This window comes from Aulonocara sp. 'chitande type north' Nkhata Bay, linkage group LG3 (assembly GCF_057382095.1).
Source record: "Aulonocara sp. 'chitande type north' Nkhata Bay isolate Kocher_YH1m ecotype deep benthic linkage group LG3, A_spYH_male_GT1.1, whole genome shotgun sequence".
NCBI lineage: Eukaryota > Metazoa > Chordata > Actinopteri > Cichliformes > Cichlidae > Aulonocara > Aulonocara sp. 'chitande type north' Nkhata Bay.
The window spans coordinates 60563253-60588980 of NC_141346.1; the positions used below are offsets into that span (position 1 = coordinate 60563253).

Here is a 25728-nt window from a genome sequence, read left to right on the forward strand (position 1 = left end):
ATATTCAGATAAATAATATCAATATATAATATAAATAATCTATAATCCAGTTTTGAGTTCCCTCCCCAGACGCCTTAACGCCCACTCACATCCTGGGCCATCTGACCTCAGGAAATCACATGATAGGGTGGGGCCAGGTTTCACAATGAGCTCACCCGAAACCCTGGCTGATTAGGACCCCCACCCGCTTTCACACCTTGGCTCATGTGATTACGTAGAGGATCATCAGGGGGTCCTTTGTCCCTCTTTGGGGGGAAACTCCCACTGGGTTTAAATCTGGGACTCCCCACCAACTGGCCCTTAGAACTGAAGAAGCTTCTCAGATGAGAGGTGAGACGTCTTCAAGCAACTCAAAGAAGTCCAGACGCTTTTCTTTGCAAGCTCCTTAGTCTACAATGACCTGGATGACTGAGAACCGTCACAGACAACTCAGTCCCATATTTTAGGTTATTCTGAATAAATCGTTCATGCCCTCTCTTTGGAAAGAAGCTGTTGTGGTTCCTGGTCCTAAATCTAGTCGTCCAAAAGTTCTAAACGACTTCAGGCCTGCTGCCCTCACCTCAGTCTTTGAAAAAATCATCAGAAATGTGATTATGGAAGACACTGAACTTCAGCTTGATTCAATGCAGATTGCACATAAGCCCAATAGAGGAGTGGAGGACGTGCTTTTGATTCTACTTCACCTGATTGTCAAACATGTAGAGAGTAAAGGACTTCAGTTCATCGATTTCTCTGCTTCTTTCAATAACACAGCCCCAGATTTGAATCAAAAGACTTTTAGAACAGTTTGAAATCCGGACAAACCTGAGCAAGTGCAGTCATATAAATATCTTGATGACAAATGCTATTATTTTTCTGTAAAGCAAATTGACCTAAAAGTAAAGTAACCTTGATATGTCAGGATGTAGATGTCCCACCCAACAACGTCACCCAGCCCTGAAACATCGGTACTGTTCAAGGCAGCATTGCTGTCCACACGTCCATCAGAGTGTTTCTTTGGACTTCATGGTGTTGCTGCTCCCAGTATTCTCTGAGACAACCTCTGAGGCCGTCACAGAGCAGCTGTATTTGTACTGACATTACATTACACACAGGTGCACTCTATTTAGTCATTAGCACTCATCAGGCAATGTCTATGGGCAACTGACTGCACTCAGACCAAAGGGGGCTGAATAATAATGCACATAACAATTCTCTTCACTCTGCTGACAAGAGATTCAACCCCCACTATGAGCACCTTCTAAAGAGCACCATTGAAAGTATCCTCACCAACTGCATCACTGTGTGGTATGACTCCTGCACTGGGTCCTGCAGGAAAAATATGACAACGGGTAGTGAGAGCAGTGGAGAGGATTGCAGGGTCCTCTCTTGCCTCCCTCCCCAGGAGATCTACTGTGCCTGCCTCATTCGAAAGGTCCTCTTCATTACAGGTGACTCCACTCATCTCTTCAACAGCGTCTTCAGTTTGCTGCCATCAGGAAGGATACTGAAGAGACCTTTTGACCTTTACATTTTCGTTAATATCTTTAAAACAGAAGCAGCACAAACGAGAATTTTAGCAGCACAAACCAGCACAAGCGTAGCACAGTTGATTGACACCAGTTTTGTTTGATTTAATTAATGTGGGGGGGCTGGTTGACCTCTGGGGACCTCTAGAAATTTTCTTGAATATCTTTAAAATGATAGCAGCACAAACAAAAATTTTTACAGCACAAACGTAGCATAAACGTTTGATACCACTTTTGTTGGATTTGAAGAAGGTGGGGGGTCGCGGGAAAAACCAGCAAAAGAACTCGAGCAGCCGGGCTATGTAAAAGGTGTAGGGGGGCATGTTTGCGGTCACGTCCAGCGGGTGTGTGGGCTGTTTGAGTCATCTGTTACCAGGCAAACTCCAATGCAGCAGGCTGCTGAACACACACAGGCCTCCTGCATCCTCCTCTTCAGCTCTGCTTGCCCGATATCGTGACCTAAGCAGGGTCGGGCCTGGTCAGTACTTGGATGGGAGACCGCCTGGGAAAACCAGGTGCTGTAAGCTTTTGCACTTCCACACACAAACTGCAGAGGGCACTTCTGCTCCTGCTTGTGCTTAGAGGCATGAGAAGTTAACATTTATGGGTGATAAAATCCTTTTTCTATATTTTTAACATGAGAATATCAGTTTTCCATCTTGTGTTCCAGAGTAATCGGACAAAAGACAAACGTAGAACAAGGAAAAAAGAGGCCAAGTGTCTCACCTATAAAACAAAATGACTGTTTTCTGAATAGTCTCACACAGATAAACATTTGCAGGGAATACCTTTTCCTTCAAAACAAACGTCACAGACTGTGTTTTTCTTTACTGATTGTATTTGAGTAGAAACTCAGATTAAAATGGCATCAGTGCTCATAAAATGATTTAACTGTAAAAGTAGGTGTAGTGGATCACTTTGCATAGATCTAGATAAAAGTGCTGTAAGCAAAGACTACAGTGGTCATTGAGCAGCTGTTCCTATAATGTGAATCTGGGATAAAGGCACAGATTATTTGTTTGCCTTTGTTTCCTGGTTCTTTCTTTCTTATCCAAATGGAAAAAGAGAGCATAAAAGTACTGTTTACAAGCAGCTTATCTATCTCATTGTGCCCACTATCATAAAATCTTGGTTGACTGAGCACTGAGCCATCTACCACTCGAAATTGAACCTGTGTGGGACAACAACAAAGTCCAGTATACTAAGTTTCAGTAATGTGCAGTTTTTTCTGTGGAAGATGTAAATCTAAATAGATGTCCTATTGTATGCATAATATACCACTGAACTTTATAAAACAACTTCTAAAAGCAAATTTCGATTTATTTTAGATTTTCTCAAATCCAAACAGTGCTAAAAGCATGCACACAGTCAAATATTTTTCATACGAGGTGCTGAAGGTTCTGCAATGTTCTGTCAGTGCGCCCCAGGGCAGCTGTGGCTACAATGTAGCTGCCATCACCAGTGTGTGAATGTGTGAATGATGTATCTGTGGCTTTTTGTCACACTTGGAAACCACGGTGTTGTGCAGCTATTTGCCTTGTTGCAGGGTTTTTAAAAAACTGCAGTTTTGATTTTAGTGAAAGACACCGTCTCATGACTCATTGAGTGCCGCGACTGACAAGCCAATCCGTGGCCTGCAGTCTGACGATGTCACATTTCCTGACTGCTTGGAACCCCGACTAAGTCGTCCTGTAGCCCACATCATAATGTTTCCATCTCTCTGCTTGACTGCGGGGATGCTATTTTTTGCATCACACTCCTATTTCAAAAGGTCAGTTAAAGCCACATAATTGGAATTTGGTTTCATCTCCCCACAGCACTTTCTCCAAAGTCTTCCCTGAATCATTTAGATGTTCACTGGCACTTGAGATGGGCCTATACATGTTTCTCCTTGAACAGGTAGCTACCCTATGTTAGCCTAGCTTTCTATCACTGATGCTCTGTGTGTATTGTTATGGTTCAAAATATGGGGATGGAGACAAGAGACAAGAGAAAAAAACCACAATAACAACACGGGTCCGGCCGGGTTAAGTCAAACGATGATTTTAATGATCACACGCGTGGGAGATGGACAATTTTATCCCACAACTTAGACATTCACATTACTCACACCCTCATTGCACATACATATAGGATCTTGGGGGTGGGCACGATACACGGAGTCCAAGTTACCATCAGGGTGTACACCTCACCCCTGGCATCGTTGCCCACCTCTCAATTTTAAATACACGTAGACATTGAGGGCTAGCAGGAGGGACTATGCGCTTACCTGCTGCTCTCTGGCAGGTAGCTCCATGCCCTCCTGGGTTTTAATTACACCTTAGAACACACATGCATCAACACTACAATGAGCGGGTGGAGGGAGGTTTGGAGTCTTCTCTCACCCCCATCCTCTGCGGCCTGCTGGAGCGGGGGGGCTAGGAGGAGTTGGCCGTCCGGCTGCGGTCTGGGGTGTGGGGCCTCCCTGCTGCTGCAGAGTCGGGGCGGTCTGCCTCTCCCCACCGCAGGGAAAAGGGTAACACTACCTGGGTCTGGGTGCAGTTCCCCCCTCCAGGGGCAAGGGTACCTAGACCCAGTTCGTAGAGTACGCTTGGGGAGTGTGATCGTGTGTACAGCGTCTCTTTATGTCTGTCTCCACGTCGGTTGAGTGTGGAGTAAGTGCATATGAGAGCATGAGGGTGGGAATGGATGTTTGTGTCTGTGTGTGCCTGTATGTCTGTGTCTATATGTCAGGTTGGGTATCAGACGTCACCTCTCTGGGGACATCTCAGGCCCTCCAAGGTTTGGAGGCCTATCTCCCCCCACCACCACTTCCCCTGCCGGTGGCGGACTCCCTCAGGTGTCGGTGCGTTGGTGGTTCTTTGTGTCTGGGGGTGGGCATCCGGGTACACACCGGCTCACTCCTTGGCGGCCGCTTGTCGGGGCCTGGAGCCTGGGGCACTTCGGAGGTGGGGTGCCCCCGGCCTCTCGGCCTGGGGCTTGGTCACTCAGGCACAGCTGGCTGCTGGCGGAGCTCACGGGCGCGTCACTGCAACTCCCCTTGGCTTCTGCTCTGCGGCTGCTGAATGAGCCCTCATCTGGGACTCTCCTCAGCTCTTACTGGGACAGTGGCGCGGCTGCCCCTCTGTGGGTCTTCCTTGGTGTCTTGTGTTCTGGGGGCCTCTGGATGTCTCGAGTTTTGATCTCCTTCATACCTGCTTCATGCCCTGGAGGACGGGGCTGTGCCCCCCCCACACACACACACACTCCCTAGCAGATCGTTACATGGAGAAACCTTTGGAATACAAGCATGCTGATCCACACAGGTATGCACACAGGTGTACACACGGGTATTCACAGACGCGGACTACAGCTTTCTTGGCTGCTGCCTCAAAGCACATTGTGCGCTGTCTATCTTGCGTGCTGCACAATATCGTTTATTATTTAGTAACTATTGATATCTACTGCTAGCTCGTTTATTGTGATGGTGCTTTTTTTTTCTTATTATGTTGCTCTTTGTTGTTTGCTTTCTCTTCTGTTTTTTTTTTCTCCATACAGGTGACCCAGGAGTTTTGGTTTTTTTTCTCTCTTCCCCCCCTTCTCACCGTCTCTTCTCCCCTTTGGTTTTCTTTCTCTCCCTCTCTTTCTTTCATTCTTTCTCCCTGTCCTATCCCACAGTCATGTCTGTCCCGTTTGTAGCAACTGAAAATAAAATAAATTCATAATTATAATAAAGGTCAATCAAATGGACCAATATGGCAAGGCCATGATGATCCACTTGGTAAAATAAATCCTCTTGGCATCTTTCTTGGCCTTAAGACAACAATTCTGATGGCTATAGATCCAAACGGGACATAAAAGAAAAAATAATCTTTTATTCTGGATAAAACAGGGAGCCAATAAATGTTCTGTTTCTAGTCCCTGTCAGGACTCTCGCTGCAGCATGTTGCTCAGAGCAGTCTGGAATTGATTTTTGACTAAATAATTAAAACTAATAATAATATATTACTATATTATATTACTAACAAATCCAGGACACCCCTGTTGATCCAGCAGCTCTTAATGAAGTTTGTAATAAGAATCGTGGTGAGTTCATTAGAAATATTTCACTTTTCTTTTTTAAATCAGTCATTACTGGAATCATCTGAAGTGCAAAAACAGTGGGATTATATATGAGAAGGACGGACTCAAAGACTGTCGTGTATCACATATATATTACATCGATGTCCAAAATCAATGCATCATTAATGAAACTGAAACAAAAGTACTGAATTTCATGTGGAAGACCAAACCTCAGCATTCAGGAAAGTCTTATACAGGAGCAAAGATAATGGACGTTACCCGGAGTTTTCCACTGTGAAACCAGGAATAACAGCTTAAAAATGTTTCTGTGATCTAAATCATTGTCAGCCTGGCAGGCAAATAGCGTGGACACCAAAGTTTGTGAACGTGAAAACCTGAGAACAAAGACATGTAGGATTTTAAATCGGTACTGTTAAGGTTCAAAATACTGGGGATGGAGACAAGAGAAAAATCACAATAACAACACTGGTCCGGTCGGGTTGAGTCAAACGATGATGATCACACGCGTGGGAGACGGACACTGATGCAGACAGCCTCAGATCTCAAAATGGTGGAGCATTGATCAAACTCTTATAGCCTCTGGTTCTCCCACCTTATCATAAAAGCCTAAACATTCACATGCTTTTCTCTCACACGGCGCCTAAGCTACGACCTTGGCTCCCCGTTTATCTGCTCCTGCTGAGATGGGGCAGAAAACTCCAGCATGCTCTGTTCTCTTCTAATCAGACAAATAAGGCGATGACTTTCTGCAGCAGTATTATGCATCATAAAACAATATCGTTCATCCACAATAAATCAGCAGTCTACTTTAATGCAAATCAGTTTAACTAATGCAATAGTTGTCAGCTTCTTCTAATTCAGGAGAATAATGCAAACTAAAACTACATAATAATTCACAATCTTTAGTTAGGGGTATAACATGGCATAAAATAATATTATAATCTAACAGTATGCTGCTGCCTCTCTCTCATGTTACTTAAAAAATTAACCCCACAGCTTCAATAACCGTATCTAAAAATCTCTCAGTGAAAGTTACGGTTGTAGGTTTGGAAACATTTTGGGGTAGCCAGTGTTAAATAGAGACAGGGCCACATTCTTTATCTAGTCATTGTAATGAAAGAAGCACATTAAAAACTATATGAGAGTTTGCTTTTAACAAGCATGTAATGACTCTACTTAGTTTAGGTAGTCTTAGGGAGTCAAACTGAAAGTAGCATTTTGTGGATGTTTTCCCTGCTGCCCGATCCCATCAGTCTCTTAAAGCATCATTTTTATGCGCCCTGGTGTGACAGTGGTTTCATGGCGCTACAGGTTACCTGAGCACATCAGGTATATTACGGTTGAAAACCAGTGCCCGGCCTTCCAGTGGGTGTTCGACCCCTCGTGCACAGCTCAGGAGTCTAAACGACCCAGCAGTTATGGACATGTGTGTTTTTGGTGTGCTGTCCCTCGTTCTCCCTGCTTGCAGGTATATCTGTGTGTGTGTGTGGATGCCGGAGTTTCTGAGAGCACCTGTTTACAGGCACCTTCAGGCCTGGTGGGTGTGGCCCTGCCAGGTGGTTGGCCACACTTGAAGACCATCACACAGCTGATCAAGCCTTGTCGGAGGAGCTACTTAAGAATGCGGTGGCGCTCTCTCTGACGCTGGATCATTGCGTGACTTCACGTTAGTCTCTCGGCCAGTCAGTACGGATAGTCTGCCGCATTGTATGTGTCTTACGGCTGCCTGTTTGTTATCTCCCCAGGAGAAGCGTGGAGACGAGAGGGCAGCGAGCACGGGGTGCTCAGACACTGAGGAGCGGAGACAAGGAACACTAGCACTGGGAAGAGGACATTTCACGGGAGTCGGGAACGCACTGCGGATTTATTGTTATTTTCCATTCACTGTAAATAAACGCACTGCTTGCATTCAGAGCTCCGTGCCTGGCTCCTCCTTCCTCACATCCCCACGGTTGACGCTGGCCAACCGTGACAAATAGCTTTTCTTAGATTCATTATTAGTTCAACATTGACAAATAGTAGTTGACTAATATCAGGAGCCAAAAAGAAAACAAAAAACAAACTAAATAAATATTTCAGACGCTGAAAATAAATTATTACGGTTGTTTAAATTTGCTGTCAGCAAGTTAGGTCTAATGCATGTAGTCAATCTAATGAATCAATATTACATGTAAAAAGTACAGAACTGAAAATGAAACTAAAATATAACGGTAAATGAACTGGTTCTTGTATAAAACCTTTCTACTCTCTACAACTTGCCTCATTCATGCACTCACTTTTTTCTATGCTTTTTCTCTGTAAGTGCTTTCTATCTAACATTAATACGCATTCATCCTCCCGATGGATGCATCGGAGAGCAACTTGGGGTTAGCATCTTGCCCAAGGATATTTGGCATGCAGGCTGGAGCAGGCGGGGATTGAACCAGCAACTTTCTGATTAGTAGGTTTCCTGCTCTACCTGAGCTACAGACACCCCAATTTGTGGTGCTCTGGAAACAACACGTTCTCATCCCAACAGGTAACGATGCTATGTGACAAATCATCGGTATGTGTAAATGTGTTTTTTGTTCTAATCATGAATCGCTTTGTAAAACAAGACCTGATAGGGTTAAGGTTAAAGTTATGGTTAGAGTTAATGTTAGGGATAGGGCTGGAATGGACGGCTGGAGCCTCTCCTCCAAGTGTGTGTTACTGCCGCCATCAGCATTCTGTTGTATTCTGTTGTCTGCTTTTCTCTGTAAGCGCTTCGAGCCTGTACTTTTTTGCTTTAGCTGAGTAATGAAGTTGAATCAGTACTTTAACTTTCACTGGAACAATAGTATTTTTACTTCTACTTAAGTGGAGAATGTCTGATCTTTTGCCAACTCTGGCCGTCTCTCAGTCTTGGAATACCCACTTGTTGTCCAGCGGTGTCCTGGGAATATGGGAACTAGACAGACTGGGGAAACAATGGGAGGAGACACAAAGATGGAATCACTTTTACCATCTTTTATGTATTTGCTGGTCGTCTTATTTCTTCTATTTTGCAAGCACAGTGTTGCAATCATTGTCTTTGTGGTACAATGACACAGGTAGAATGCAGGTGTTTTCATGTAACACGATGCCAGAAAGATGAGTAATGTGTTTTGAAGAGAAGATAAAACATCATGTTTGAACAAAGATAAGCAGCAGACACGTCTGTGTGTGAGTTGTTCAGGTTCAGTAAGAAGGTAATATGTCTGCAGAATTTGTAATTCTTATGAAGATATTGCTTGTACAATAAATAAAATCCCTTTAACTTCTTCTGGAGAGTGTCTTTATATATTTAGTCATTTTGGGGCGATCCTTTATTTAGTAGTAACTCTAGTCGGGGATATATATCAGAGTTTACTTTCAGATATGAGCATTGTGTTTCCTGTGGATGAATGAATGAATTATTTATTTATGTAATTTTTGAAAGACTGGCTCATGTAAAATCTCTGAAAGTATGACAAAGCTCTCCTGTTACACTTTATGGACACCTGAGCGTCACCATGAGGGCCTGTCTTTATTCACTTTATTCACTGAAATCCACTTTTATAATGAATTCACAGTAATCACTGACACCTTCAGAGCATTACATTCATTAAAGACGTCTTCTACACCTACTCTTCCAGACGACCGACACATGCTTCAACCACTGCAGGTTAACCAGCCACTCATCAGTAAAGCAAAAACTAAATGTAAATGTCCTCATGTGGAAAAGACTGAAACACAACTCCCATATATCACTAATGTAACAGATCCATTTAGGGAGAGTGAGAACACTAGGCTGGATGTGTTTTAATGCAGGAACATTCATCATGTCTTCAGTTCAACAAATCATTTACATTGAATATGTGAGCTGGATGGTTACACGACACAATGTGATTGTCAACAATAACTGCAATGAACGCTGGTTTGAGGGCGGAGTCAAGGAGGCCATTTACGTGAAAAGGGAAAGACCCTCTCTGAATCAAGGAGGGGGCCTAAGGGTACATCTGTCACCATCTTACAATGCTGTGATTGCAGCCGTTCTCCAACTCTCTGTGAATGGTACTCAGGACCATTGATCAGTGGTTGTTGATCAATGGTCATGAGAATTTGCATAATCATGATTAAGGAACTGACCTCCCAGCCCATTGTTCCTTCAGTCGGCTGGTTTCTCTGACTGAAAACGCTACGTCCAGAAGAACAGAATCAACTTTTGGAGATTTACTTCCCTGATGATTGAGCACGCATCAAGACCTTTTAATCAGGCCAACAAATATCTTGTACTCAATTTTAGCAGCAGCCATTGTGACACTGATGATAAAACTTGTGTAAAAGTGCGAAGCTGTAAAAAAGTAATTATAAAAAAGCGTTTTTGTAGCTGAATGTTACTGGATAGCTGTTTCATCTGTAACACATCAAAATAACCTGCTAAGGTTTAATAGGCTATAAGGAACACACTCACTTCCTGAGCCCTGGGCAATAAGAGACGTTTTGTGTTTTATGATTTATTGATATGTTTGATCCTTTCTGACCTGCGTTAATGAAGCAGTCATTAGAGCACCATGTCCGCTAGAATAGTTCTGTAGTTTGATGCTTGAGTCGTTGCAGACTTGTTGAAACTCCCTCACCCGTCAAAGCAGCGTCTTTGTTATTCGAGTCCAGCAGATGGCAGTGTTTCACTGTCTGACGGCTGTCTGAAGCTTCAGCTGGATTATCCGTTTTCATGTTTGATTAGAGGTTTGTGTGTGTGTGTGTGTGTGTGGGTTTTTAGCCACGAGTTGTCCACGATAAAGCATATTGAATGGCCTGTCTAATATTGTTAGAATTCTCCTTTGGGTTAGTTTCATTACTCAATCGGGACATTTATTTGGAAAAAGAAAAAAAGAGGGAAAAAAAGAAAAAAAAAGAAAAGAATTAAAAATAAATAAATCCTCATAGTTTACATTTACAAATATCAATACTGAATGTTACGTCCCTCTGCAGCTTCTAATCGTCTCAGTGTTTTCAGCTGGTGCTAATTGGCCACACCTAGTCAGGTGTGGATAAAAGCATACCTGAGGCAAGCTTCCCGGCAGTGCACTAGTCTTTGCCTTGGTGGCACCAGCCATTTTAGCCAACCTGGTTTTCCATTTTAGGATGAAACCTCTTCTCACCCACACTCTGCTATTCATCTCTGTTTTTATGTTGCGGCTTTTGAGCCGGGTCGTAACACTGAAGATTACAAAGATCAACATTAAGACCAGTCTGTGCATTCAAAGCAGTGACAGAAAAGAGTGTGGGGCATTAACCCCCACTCACTTCACAGTTCACGTTCACAGCGAGCTTCGTCGAAATTTACAATGAGACCCTGAGGGACCTTGTGTTCACCGGCAAGTCCAGCAAGAGACCTGAGCATGAGATCCGCAAGACAGCCAGCAACGAATTGACAATCACTAATCTCACCTATGAGCGGGTCTCCAATGAGGATCAGGTACAGCAGACAGACATCTGTAGCTCAGAACAAATTAATTTCAAATCTGCTGACAAATTGTTACCAAACTTTGAAAATACATCAAACTTTATCGATGCTCTATGTTTTAAAACGTTCCCTTGTCCTCTCAGGTTCTCCGTCTGATTGCTTTGGCCAATCAGAATCGCTCCACTGCCCAGACAGCCCAGAATGACCGCTCGTCTCGCTCCCACTCAGTCTTCCAGCTGGATATTGAGGGAGTTAATGCCGGCAGGGATGTCAAGTGCAAATGTATCACACTGGAAGTACCAGCATCAGGAATGTGGTTTCTTCTTTTTGGATCTATAATATTTAGTCTGGTTAGTTATTGTTACTGTAACCAGTGCAAAATCTGCTCTGATGACTCAACGTTAATGTTTGAGCCCCTGAGCGCTAAAAGAAGTGTTTTGTAAAGTATTAAAACTACCTTTAATGGAAGGAAAAACGGATCACTGCTTCCTATAAGAGTTGGTTTTCTCTGTGTGTGTAGCCACTCTGTGCCTGGTGGACTTGGCTGGCAGTGAACGAATGGTGAAGAGCCAGTCTCAGGGTGACCGTTTCAAAGAGATGACCGCCATCAACAGCTCACTGTCCAACCTGGGCGTCGTTATCGCCGCTCTGGCCAAAAAGGTCTGCAGCTGACTGGTTTTTTAAGGAAGCAAAAGAAGATCAGATCAGATGAGCATGATGTGTCTATTGGAAACAAGTTCAAAGAATTGTCTAATAATGAGTTGCTGTGCATCCACACTGCCTGACATATTTTACCTTTACAAATAAAGCAGGTACAACAGATTCATATACCAAAACAAATGTCAGGAACTTCACCAGATCACAGGGCATTGATCCTTTCTCTCTCTCGCTTTTTTTTTTTTTTTACTCATCTCTGGAATTTTTCTTTTGTGTTGATCTTTACTCATACCAAGGCTGCTGGCTTGGGGCTGGCTATGAGCTCTGGATAGCTTTAACTTTAACAACATCTTCTTCTTCCTTACCTTCTTTAAAATATTCAATGTTCAGCTGGGTGAGGGTGATTTAAGGGTCTGTGGAGTTTGATGTTGGAAACACAGTGAGGCGGTTTGCCTCTAACAACAGGTTAGTGTGTGTCTGTGAGTGTGTGTGCCTATATGTCTGTGGCACTGTGCACATATATGAAACTAGCTGGCTTGTAATCAGACATACTGGAAGCTGATCAGCCAGTCACTACTCCATGTCGAGAAGTTGAATATCGTCTGATTCCGATCCCTGGCCAGTTGATCGGTCCATTTGTACTTTGTACTAAGGATCTGACAGATTAAACAACATTTAATGTCGACTTTGAAGGATATTTGAATACTCTTTACGGGGTAATGTGTACAGAAGTTCAGGGTTGCACTGTATGCATTTAAAAATGTCTTACTTTGTTCATAATCTAGCAGCTATACACAGGTCAGAGGTGGAAGTAGGTGGCACTTAAATTTCATTTAAATGAATGGTCTTTGATTAAACTGTTACTTTTCACATCATCTCTTTTAATCCAAATTACATAAATCTAAAAAAGAAATTTTCAGTGAAAATAATTTCTTTTGTGCATAGCTCAGAAATATGGCCTCACCATTGCCTCCTCATTTAGTTTGCATGGACCTGTGCAAATTAGTCCGCACCTCACCCTTTCAACCATGTGTCCTGCATGACTGAGCAGCTTGGTGCGAGATGCACTAGTAGCACAGCTCATAGCAATGACAAAAATGTAACACCAGCCTCCAATTTATCACTTGTAGCTTACCAGTGCCTGCACTGGTTTCTGGGTTTGATGAGAACATTAATAATACCAACAGCTCTGCTGATTCCTTAGTAGTCTATTAGTTTGCACTTTAGCATGGACACCCAGTCCCCTTTGCAGCATTGCTTATAATCACTAATCACTTCCTGTGAAGCTCTTCTAATTTTAATTTGCAATCTGACTTGCTTCATCTGCACTATGAGTTAGAACAAAGAAAACACACCTGTGCAGTGTCAGTCACTACTCGTTGTGTGAAACCTTTTGGGATCGAATACCATCTGTGTCACATTATATTCATCCTTCCCCATGTACGTCATTGGGTTTAGACAGAGCTGTATCGGCATGAGACGGCGTTAAGGTGACAGTTGCCACAGTGTGACGTTGTGCTGTATCTGTAGTAATAGCCCTAAAAGACGTCAGGGGATTTACTCAAGCTGACAGGAAGATGGCATAGTCTATTGATGCATTAATTCAACTGCCGTTTCTACTCACAAAGCCTCCAGTGCCTATAAAAATGCTGGGATTCCATTCTGAGTGAGGAATGAATAGCAAATTGTAACTCTATGATGCTGTATTTATCCACTGTTGAACCCCCCCCCCCCCCTTTTTTTTTTCTTCCCTGACTGCACTCCTAGACTAGAGGACAGGGTGCCAGATTTTAAACTTTTCCCTTGCCCTTATATTTGTCTGATATTCTTGAACTAATAAGAATATCGGACTTGCTGATGAAAATTATAGTTATGCAGGAGAAAGTAATGCATGCCAAAGCAAGATCCAACACAACAATTTGGATTTCCAATACTCCAGAGTTGACATAAATGATTACCATGATTCAGTCATTCTGCCCCCCAAAGCAATATCATTGCTAACGTGCTGAATAATTTATGTAAGCTGCGATATAGTATCTTCCAGCTTGCAGCTTTGACACCACCCAGGATAAGATGTGCACTGGTGCCAAATGTGTTGCTGTCAGTTGCACGCAATTACGTTACTTTAGTTAACTCAAAATGAGTTTTGTGAGAGAATGCCATCTCTGCAAGTGTGGTTGTTAACTTCAGTAAGCAGGTTTCAGGAAAGTTAGCGAAACAAGCTGGTATGAAGTAAAGTCATGCTGCATAAAACCCAGTTCTTAATGGAAATCGGTGCCTCCGTCTCTCTCAGCTCTTTGCTGTGGTCACAGACAGATTGCTGGGAGGGTGCATTAGCTGCTCAAACCCACAGACCCACACAGACATGCAGAAAGTAACACTAGTTGTGCATCAAAATCTGTCAGTAATGAAGACGTTATGAGCAACTATCAAACACCTGAACTTTGAAACGGACAGAACGCAGTTTTGCAGAAATGCAGCTTGTTTTCCTTTCTTGATCCCTAATTCTACGACCCCTTTATTGTACACCCATTACAAACTATGAAATGCCATGTGCATGTAATTTTCGAGTCTAATTAGCTGTGTTTAGCTATCCTTTGAAGCTGTGACTGACTGGCTGCTTCACTGCTAACAGCAGATTCTTGAGCTGTATCTGCAGCAGAGGGCTTTTAAATCTGCAGCAGAGTGATGTTAAATTAAATTGTTACATCGGTGACTATGGCATGCTAGTCTGCTATGTACTTGAGTGGGCGGGTGGAGTGTTTTTGGGAAGGGGGTGTAAAGTACCACTGGTCTACAACATCCCACCCACACTCCTTAATAAAATTGTGCAGGAAGGAAAAGAAAGAACAAAGTCACAGTGCGTCCACAAGTCAGACTGATGCCTGTGATTAATGTTCTCTGTTCTTTGAAGTTTCACTTTGACTCTGATTTCAGAAGCACATTAATTTGGCTTTGTTTTGCATTAAAAGCTCCTTGATGGAATTAGTGAGACTTTGCAATGTCTTAACATTTACAAAACAGCTCCCTCAGAAGGTCCTTCACGAGGGGCCTGGACTTGACTGCATGTAGTTGTTTATAAAATAAAAATTCAAATTTTCACTAAGCTTGAATAAATAATTACATATTCTTCTTAGCAAGGTCCTGTAGTTTAGCCAGTCAGATCACGATGACTTTTAATGCCGTGGTCCGAGCAGGGTTTATCGTGACTGCTGCCATGAGAGGACTTCATGTTTGCCCAGGAAACCAGCGCAGGAATCACAGGGTCCAAGATGTGTTTGTTGTATTAATATTAGTGGTGATGCAACGTGCTGCGCCATTATGAAATCCAGATTAGTAGTGTGTGATGCAAACATGGCCAGCTGGCTGGCCGGCTCCAGTCCACTAACAGTGCTGATGTTCCTGTATCCAGCTGCCTGTCATCATGGAGAGTTAGTCCTTTCCTTTGCTTTTAAGATTGTGGTAGGTCGCTGTGTTGGCTCGAGGGGAGATTAAAGGAGTTCTTCTTCTAGAAGAGACACCTGTCTAAACTGAAGGGGTAAAAAAAAAATGTCCATGTTTGGTTTTATATTGTTATTCCTGCTCTTTTGCATTTTCCCCTCCGACTAGTTGTTGCAGTTGCAGTTGCTGTTTGCACTGGATGATTCCAAATCATTCAAACGCTGATTCTTAACAATAACAATACATTACGTTCTATAAATCTGTGCAATATTACTTTCCGAGTTTCACGAGTATAGGAAGACGATCGCTGTAAATATAAAATGAGCTTCTGAGAACTGTTGATAGGGCAATCAGCAAAACCACCAAGCCACTCAAAGCTGAAAGTTCCATTACAGCTCGGTGTCTCACTAGAGATTAAGACGGATAAATGTTCATCGCACATAAAGACCATTACTCAGATATATCTTGTGCCTCTTCCCCTCATTTCACCTCCCTCACTTGCTGAAAATCCCTTCTCTCTCTCTCTTTTTTTTTTTTTTTTTTTAAATTTAAATCTGCTCTCAGCCACCATCACTAGTTCTTCAGAGAATGATGACCGCAGCGGCTCCAGCCTGGAGTGGAGTAAAGATGGCAGCCTAAGAGGCAGCGGTCGCCATGGCCTGGCACAGAGCGTGCGGGCGGACACCTGCTCTCCTGTGGCCGAAGAAGACTCCAGCAGTGCCACAGCAACACCTGCAGACACCCCATCCAGGACAGACCAGCAGCACCCTAACATATCTGCGGGTGCTCCAGGGCCACCACACCCTCCAAGTCACTCACCTGAGGGACCCATTGCGTACCCGCCACAGACATCAGCTTCCCTCATGATGCCGAGGCCAAACTCTGTAGCAGGTAAGACTCCTTGGTTTTTGAGGTCTTGACATCTGGAGCTCAAGAAGTATACAGGAAATGCTCTGTATACTTTTCATCTGTGACTGCATTGTGTTGCCTGTCAAGATCGTAACCGTGAGATACGACCTGTGCCAGAGGCTGACATGTGGCATGTCAGTTTAATCCAAGCGAGTGATAGACACCGAAGAGTGAGAGCATCTGTAGTAGGTTTAGAAGAAATAAGAAGTCAATAGTTCAAAGAACGGACTGTGCTTTTCAGAACAGGAGTATCAAGGCAGAAGTTTGGGATTAGACAGCTGCTGTGTGGTGTGGCTCGCCACTGCCTCGCCATGTCAAACCTAAGCACACGCTCCGGTCTGGCTGATCTGTTCTGCATTCCTGCCCTGGAGCCTCCCTGTTGTGGTTCAGCTTACCATATCCACACAGCTGTCACAGTTGTTGATATTTCCCCCTTCACCCCCTTTTCCCTTATGTCTTTTCACCCATACTATTCCCAGGTCTCCTCATACCTTATTGCTTTTGACCTCGGCCTATTTTTGGTGAATCAAACAGCAGTACGTTTAGCATTTTCCTATATATAATTTTGCCTAAATGCAGTTTGTAGCTAAGCTGACAGTATGAGTCATGTACAGCTTTTATCATCCACTCACTCACCCACCTCCCTTCTTTACTCCTTATCCCATTCAGGGTTGGAGGCGTTGCCTGCAGTTTATCCTAGTGGGGTACGCCCTGGACAGGTTTGACTAGAGATGCGCAGGACCCCCCCCCAAAAAAAATTACCTTTCAAATGCAAAATATTATTTTTTATTACAAAAGACATGATCAAACTTTCCCTCAAGCTGCAGTAAGTTGCAAGATCTTCTCACACTTAGTTGAAAATAAAGTGCTCTGCTATTGCAAAGAGGCACAAAGAATTATACCCAGCTTTCCCTGACATACTTCACACTAGCAACATATTAGCATGTAGCTATAAGTTTGATTGCGACTATTTGCCTGCACCGCCGTGTACATGTTCCGCATGGACATAGACTCGGTGCATCTGTATTTTGACACGTAAGTGAATCTTGAACTAATCAGGAGTATATTTTATGGCTCAAATGTTAATGCAAGCTTATGCTAATGATTTTACTCCATAATTAGCAGGGCTGCCCATGCTTGTTGATAGAATGAATGTACACTTGAATAAACGTTGACGGACCAGAGTGGTATGTTAACTGTAAGGCTGTAGAAACAAAAGAGTGAGACTACATTAGAGTCCAACTCAAAGGAGCAAACAGAAAGAGAAGAAAAGACAAACAGTTTAGAGCACAGATGAAATGTTTGTTACATTGAATTTTGAAAGCAGACAATTCTGCCAGTGAGGGAAAATCACAGCAGGGGCAACCTGGGCTGAGCTGTGAAAAGAAGCATAAAAACATGAGTGACTCAGGTCAAACACCTGGCCTAGACAGAGACGACTCAAAGTTTAAAAGACCTCATGAGACTTTTTCCTCTAGAATCTTCCTTGAATATGTTGTTTTGCTTTACCTCTTTAGTCTGTATGTAGCAGCTGCCAATGTTTTGAAGTTCAGATACTTGACTCCTGCCTCCCTTGGGTTTATTCTTGATGAAATATAGTAACAGTTCCCGTGTGTCTACTTCTAGACTGTTTTCTCTCTTTGATAAAATCTAGTCCCAGTTCCTATTCAACATACCAGAGAAATGCAACTGTGTAATGTCCACTCTAGGCCCTTACAATTAGAAGCAGGTAAGCAATTTAACTTGTGAAGGCAGTAATGGAGTAAGATGGGATGAGGACAAGCTATAGAAGAAGTAAGGAGTAGTACATGGTAGGCTCACGGTACTGATATTTCCTTGCATACCATAGCTCATAGCTTGCGCATGTATTTTACACAGTGGCCACTGCTTTGATATTTTCTGCAGCCCACAGTTGGATGTGTTGTTCCCTGATGATTCTATTGTTCCAAGAGTCCGTACCATTTTTACATCTCATCATTATTGTGTGTGACATAAACCTGGACGGTCCAGGCGCACAGTGGCTCATAAAGCTTAACAGACCAGAAAATGTTTGGCTGTTTATGTGTGTTGGTTTGCGTGTGAGCACCGGTGTGCTTGTGTCTGTCTGTCCTCCCAGAGTTTATGGGCTGATGTCATAGTTATGCAGTGTTGCCCTCTGAGACCGGCAGAACACGCACCTTAGATTGGTTCAGGCCATAAATGAAGTTGTCTCATCGCGTCCTTGATGCTCTCTCCCAGGGTTTCGTCACACAGTGTAAAATCTTTCTTGGGGTCACAGCATAGCAGAGACGGCACTTCTGTTCAAGGAAATTGTATTCGGTAAAAACCCCCAAAAAGTAACGAGTCTAAAGAAGCAATGAGAGAAAAGAAGCTACCACGGCGAAACATAATATGTATTCATCATTAGTGCATTCATTCTGTGCCAGAACCTTGGTGACTATTGTTTGTCCTGTGTTTGTGAAACAGCATCTGAGATAATGAGCTGTCTGGTTAATCTATAAATTTCTCTTTATTTTATTGATAGATATTAAATAGGAGCACAGAGATTAAAGGCAGAAGCAAACAAATAATCATGAGTTCATTTAGGGCATAATTGCTTCATGCTACAGTATTGCTATTAGTTTTAAATTTTATCTTATGATTATCTCCACCAAAAAGACAAGGTGCTGGAAACATTCCTCAGAGTGATTGAAATTATGGCATGATATAGTTGCTGCTCATCCATGATGTGAATCTCCTGTTTCACTACATCCCAAAGGTGCTCTATTGGATTGAGATCTGGTGACTGTGGAGGTAGAGTGAGTACTGTAAACTCGTTTTTATAGACAGAAGATGAGTACACTTTGGACACAAGGGATCGACATGGTTAGCAACAATACCCAGGTGGCCTGTGGCATTTAAAACCATGTTCAGTTGGTACTAACAGGCTAAAAAGTGCAGAGAACCACCACCAAGAATGGATCAATGCTTTCATGTTGTTTAAGCTAAATTCTCACCTTAAGCATTCAAGTGTCACAGCAGAAATCAAGACTCACCAGACAGTTGTTTGTAAAATGGCTCGTTGTTGGACAAAGGTCACACTTTCTTAGTGTCAGAGTGTATTTTGGCCATCTGTCTGATGCCGATCAACAGATGCATTGCTGGGCCTCTTGAAGTCTCCGTAATTATGTAGAAGGAATGTCTGCATATTGCTGAGAACTGTCGTTTGCACTGCCTTGATGTTGCATGTAGCGTGGGTGTCCCTAGGTTTTGGTGGGAGCGCCACTTTTTGGTGCCAACATGTCCTGTGACAAATTGCACAAATGTTACAAGAACAACATGAATTCATTTAGATTTGTCTTTAGCAGAGCTTTATATTAGGGATTGTATATTACTGTCCACCTCCTAAAGGAAACTGCTGCTGAGGCAGATTTAAAAGGTTGTTAAAATTGTTACTGATTTTCATCTGGCATCGAAATATTGCATTTAAAGATCTAATACGTGAAATAATCTACGTGTAATCATGTTTACAACAGCTGTTCATTAAATCTAACAAACGTGGCAGGTGCATTGGGTGTAAGATGCACTAAGAGCCTGAAATAAATGGGAACAGCTTTTTCCCGGGCTTCCAGGTGCTTTGTGAACTTCTCTATATCAGTTTCTGTGAAAGTGAAGCCAGTCTGCCCTGTTTCCCCCAAATAGTTCCATCAAACCAAAAAGCAGTGCTGTGGTAAATTAAACTTGATGTCAAATTTCAGCATCAGGATTAGTAATAAGCACTTGTAAATTAACTCTATGCTCTGGTGTTTTCTTTGTTTTATTATTTGCAATCCACTATTTACATCTATCTGTCGCCTCTATTGTAAGATCTTCTGTATAAACTAGAGTTGTTGATGGAATTTCACCTCCTCTCTGAGGTGATATACTCAGTTTATAAGAATCCTAATTTTGAGTAATTGGAGTTGAGCTTTTTTCTTTTTTCCTCTATAAAGGCTTACAGAGTCAAAGGGCCATATTAGTGTTGGCCACTGGAATTCCATGGTTTTGAAATCTTAGCCTGAGCTGCTTGTGGTTGGGTTTCTCAGACAGGGAGATTTGAGTGAGGGTCACCGTGGCGGAGGAATGGTGCTACAATGCTTGTGTGGTGTTTAGCTATTCAGCAGAGCTTTGTGGTTTGAGACAAAGTCAGGTATGGCGCACTCATTGCTCGCTTGTACTCCAAAGTCATACATTCCTCTGGCAAAGCTCGTGCGCCGGGCTCTCTTCATGAATGATAACGGAGCCAAGACTGTGGACTGCTGACAGGCAAATTCGAGGATATGTTGTTTGTCTACTAAAACACTGATGAGGTAACATCTGAATGCTTTTGTGTTTTATTAGAACGACTAAAATCATCTTAACCTTTTCCACATAAATACAACCTATGATTTAAAGATGTTTGCAAAGGTCACACAGTAATTACAAACTCATAAAGTGGCGTAGCCCTTAAATTTAATAATCTCACACTGATTTATCTCATTTGCTCTCATTTGCTGTCTTTCCCGGTAGTTTCTGAGACCATGTGGTCTATTGTATTGTTTTAGGCTGTGTGATCATGTTTAAAGACATGCCAACAGTGTGTGCGATGTCTCCAGGTAGACACGGGAGTCACTTCTGCTTCTGGCTTCATGTATATATTGATCTGTTTAGTGCAGAGTTTAAAATGAAAACAAAAAGAGGAAAGAAAGCCCATTCATTTTCTCGAGCATGAAAAGGTCACAGAGACATCTTCTAACGTGCCCTTTTTTCAGAGAATTGTTTGGTCCAGCTGTCACAGCAGGAGAAAAATAAAATCTGTTACAGATCAATCCGTTTGAAAGCCCCTTTTAAAATTGTGCTCGGCACTCCATTGACAGATTAGGGCTTATCAAATGCCCAATCTTAAAAGGAACAGAGCGTTAGCTAACCACAGAGGCATTTATATATATGAAATAGCTTATGGAGCAGTTACAGTGGTGGTTTGTTTTTTTTAAAGTAAATGTTGTTGATCTTAGCATAAGGCTATGCAATTATTACAATGATAATTATCCCTTAATATTTACCACATCACATTTTGGGTTATTTAGACCAAAATACTCAATTCTGCTCTACAAGGGCCTGATATCCACTTATGAGGACATTATACTGCTACTGTTCTCTCAAAATTTTAAACTAATATCCTCATATGTGGCTCTTATTTTTCAAAAAAAACCAAAAATAAGGTTAAAAAGAAAATCTGGTAATTCTTTGTTTTTACATTCATCGGGCCCCAATGTGACCAAATATCAAAGAGAAATTAAAAATGCATGCCGTGGAAGAGTTCGGGTCTTAGGAGTAATAGGCAGACAAATGGACCAAACATCAGTGCGTGCTGATATCAGCCTCTTTGCAAATAAAACAACGTTTATCGATATGAGGGATCAGATTTTCTCATTTGTGTCTGAATGTTCAAACGTTCGTCATGAAAAGCTATTAAGGCGTGTTTATACCAGCAAAATCAAACCAAATAAAAGGAAAATGGGTATTTGCATTGGCTATAAGCCGAGAACAGCCAAGAACTGATTTATTCATACAAAATCACAAAATGGGTAAAGTGTAACTGGCTACTATAAAAACAGGAAGATATGTGAAGGGAGTATTTGACTCCCTTCTCCTCTTTAGTAGATTCACCTTGTAAGGAGGCGAGAGGGAGTCAAGTTGGGGAGGGAGGGTGGGGGTGGTTAGAGCAAAGGAGCTCAGTCCTCTTCTCTGTTCTGTCATGGGAAACACAGAACAGGGGGTTTTCAAAGGGCAGATCTGCCCGAGGAAAAAAGAATCCCATTTTCATCAGAATACAGTCTTGACACATTTGTGCAGCTTCAAAGTGACTGCAAGTGCAGACTTCAAGGTATCATATGTATGTTTTATCAATGAGTAGAGGTGAGGAAGAATAGGAGGGAACTCGGGAGTAAAAAGAGGAGAAGAAATGAAGGGGAGGATTTGAGGGATGAGGAGGAATCGTGTGGGAAATCTTGGCCTTGGGAAAAAATGTTGATAACGACTCAACAAAAGAGAAATGTAGTTATGGTGCTGGGTGCGCTGTCTGCCACGGACGTGAATCAAGGAGTCTATGCAGCTCCTTTAGCAAGTCAAATTCGGTATTACGTGTCTGTTGAATAAAGCTCTACTGTGCTATTTCTTTTATTCCATGCAAAACAAAGAAGGAAGGGGGGAAAATAGACTGACATCTTGCGGCCCTCCTGTGTCAGCATGAGGATTTAGTGGCGATTTGTTGCATAAAGCTGATTTTTCTCTTTATTCTCTTTTGAGTCTTGTCCATACCTCCCACAAAATCCACGTGATACTCTTTGTTGCACTCATTTATGAGTCTGCTGCTTTTTCGCCTTCATTTTTTTCCACATTCCCCTCTTTTAACCCCATCTCTGTGCAGTCTGGATTGTTGATTAATACTGCAGCCGTTGGATAACAAACTTTAATCAACCACTGCGAAGTGAATCTCTTGGTTTTCCGTTTATATTTCCTCTAATATTCTCAATTTCCCCCTCTGCTGCTTGCATACCGAGTTATTTATGTGTGTGTGTGTACGTGCAGCATGTGGACAGAGATGATGTACGCATACGTGTTAAAATTGTAGAGAGGGTGATGCTCTGTTGGAAGGCAGCGCGTTCATTTAGCAAGTGCCTAATGCTGTGGGTGCTGTGACTGACTGAACACTAGAGAGGAAGCAGCCAAGCACTCGGCTCGGCTGCCAGAGTGCCGGCATGGGAGCACCGGGGTGGAGGAATCGCTTTTGTGCCCTCGTCCACTGGGAACACTCTCCAGAGATTTAGCTGTGAGTTTACACCCTGCCTACTTGACTGTATGCCTGCCCAAGTATCTCGTCACTGGGGAGATAGAGAGGGCTTTGAGAATTCCCACCATCCTTCCTTGCTTTGGTCTTAGATGTAAGTAGTTGTAGCTGATGAAAAGTGGCATTTGCTTTACAGCAAAAGGTCTTCCAGGTCATGCGCGTTTGCTTTTATTGTTTTCTTTTCTCTTTGTTTGCAATTCCTTAAGCTTTATCCAGTGTAGATGTTTGTGTATGCACAATGCACTGCAGTAAAAGTAACATCAGGCCCTTCTCCTGTTCCAGTCAAAGTTGCGTTGATGGCAGCTTCCTCAGTTCCCGTTGCCAGCAGACCGGTTTTAATTAGCGGGACATTCCGGAGAGTAAGTTAGCGACCGAGTGAGGGAGTGAAGTGAGCGTTAGTGACAGTCTTTCCCAGCTGATATTGATAAAGAAGAAGAAGAGAGGCTTTGATTCTGCTCTTCACTAAGCCCAGGAGAGCGTGGATCGCAACGGCGATAGCATAGTTGAAAAACGAGCAGCAGTTGGAGGAGAGGCCTCGCCGCACTAATGCACATTTTTATTATGTTAACAGACCGTGTCTTAGACTTCAAATTAAAAGCTGAGTTGTAATCACTGGCTCATCAAGTGGTTTTAATCTGTAGACTAGTAGTTTCAGGAGATATCCTGTGTTTGGGGATGGAAATCATTGCCTGCTTTGAGACTTGTTCTCTCTCTGCTTCAAAATGAAGCTAAATCCTAATGAAATCTCAGTAGATTTGAACTCCATAACAACTCAAGTTGTGATCTGGTTTTAATTAATTTTATTATTTCATTTCACGTCAAATGACTTACAGATATTGTAGTTTGTAGTACACAAAAGTCCTGAGATTACACCTGTGCGTCCTGTAGATTGACAGTGATGAGTGCCAAACCCGCGGTGAAGCATTTCTATAACTCGTTGTAGTTTTATGAAAGGTAAAGGTAATCTGCCCTCTCCGTACAGCCTAGCAGGCGTGCTTGTGGGGATGGACCTCTCATTGCTATATCGTGTCCAGCTGTCAGCTCAAATCAAAGAGAATCGGTGCATATTGCTCTTGACTTTAGAATACTGCTATTCTTCCTGCCACAGTATATGCTGGTAGCTGCTCACACTGCCCCTGCAAATGTCAGAGCGCACTGGCTTTGTTCTTTCCTCACTCATCCACCCTCAGACATGGCATAAGTGCCACAAAGTTTTACTCTAGTGTGTGTTTCTGTCTTTCTCTTTATAGTTGTGATGACAAATGTACTCGGGAGGTACTAGACGGTCAGCTTCACTCTTTGTGTGTGTGTGTGTGTGTATGTCTTCTCTCTTGTCTACAGCCACCAGTTCCACAAAGCTTGAAGACCTGAGCTTTCTTGATGAACAGCGCAATACCCCCCTCCGGACATCCATTCGCCTACCCTGGCATAATACAGGAGGAAGGCCCCCTCAGGACGCTAAAGGTGACTGGGCTATTCATACTACTGCTGTAGGCACTCAGGGGAGATATTTGTAAAATAAACGTGTAAAATATCGCAGTACATAGGATAATGTTATGTGGTATGACTCTGAAAAACCCTGAAGTTAATAGGCAGCCAACGGTAGTTCTGAAGTTTCCAAAGTACCACGTCTGAGTGCAGAGCCAACAACAAAACTGTGCAAATACTTGAACACTGCAATGTAAACAATGCAGCACTTATGGGTATTAACATTATCCTCAAAAGCCTTTTTTTGGCTTTTAAATCATGCCTTTTTTCCCAGCTAACTTTTATCCTGGTTATGTGTTTTGAATCCTCTGAGAGATCCTGCAGATTAAATATTTCATGGGAACATGAATTACTGAATAAGTCATCACTGGATATATACTCAGACTATTTAGTCTTCCTTTTGAAAATGTCCTCTTTCATTTTCACTCAGTCTCAAACATGAAGCTGATACATAAGCATATGGTCAGTGGTTCTGAGCAGGTTTTTTCTACATGAATTCGTACATACGCAACAATCTTAAACAATTGGATTCTTTTCTATAAATTTTATGGGAGATTCAGTTCAACTCAATTCAGTATTATTTATGCAGCGCCAAATCACAACAACAGTCGCATCAAGGCACTTTATACTGTAAGGTAGACCCTACAATAACGCATACAGATGAAAACCCAACAATCATATGACCCTCTATGAGCAAGCACTTTGGAAATAGTGGGAAGGAAAAACTCCCTTTTATCAGGAACAAACCTCTGGCAGAACCAGGCTCAGGGAGGGGCGGCCATCTGTAGCAACCGGTTGGAGAGAGAGAAGGAAGACAGGATAACATACATGCTGTTGAAGAGAGCCAGAGATTAATAACAAGTATGATTCAGTGCAGAGAGGTCTATTAACACATCTTGAGGGAGAAAGGTGACTGAAGAAGAAATATTCAATGCATCATGGGAATCTCCCAGCAGCCTACACCTATTGCAGCATACCTAAGGGAGGATTCAGGGTCAGCTGATCCAGCCCTATCTATATGATTTATGGTATTTGTTTTTCAGATTTGGGTGTGATGGCACCACCTTTACCTAAATTTTGCAACAGTAGGTCAACATTTCAGTGCAGTTCATTGCAGTTGTATTCATATATTGCAAAAATCCCAACATGTGCCATCTTAGGAAACTCAACCTAGTACGCTGAGGACCTTACAGTTCTGATTTGAGCAACATTTAGTGACTTCCTTTTTGACTGGGCGAACCCTCCGACAGAACTAGACTCGGGATGAGCAGCACTCGTTTGATTGCCATGAGAGGAGAGTGAAAAGAAAGGGGGAAAAAAAGATGAGAAGGAGAAAAGCTTCAACTGTGGGAGAGAGAATACACAAA

General features: G+C 42.6%; 1 protein-coding gene across 2 annotated transcripts in view; it reads left to right on the plus strand.

The window, feature by feature from the left end:
• The first annotated feature begins 15647 nt into the window (after positions 1-15647).
• LOC147336412 (protein TANC1-like) overlaps positions 15648-25728 on the plus strand; it is a 36962-nt gene continuing 26881 nt past the window's right edge. Inside the window, exons 1-2 of one of the 2 annotated variants that reach the window (XM_086287036.1) lie at positions 15648-16008; positions 24215-24337. In XM_086287036.1, the coding sequence (XP_086143162.1) occupies positions 15981-16008; positions 24215-24337 (151 nt within the window). In that variant the 5' untranslated portion in view covers positions 15648-15980. Of the gene's footprint in view, positions 16009-22627; positions 22856-24214; positions 24338-25728 lie in introns of those variants that run through there. The other variant, XM_086287037.1, reaches the window with a different exon arrangement.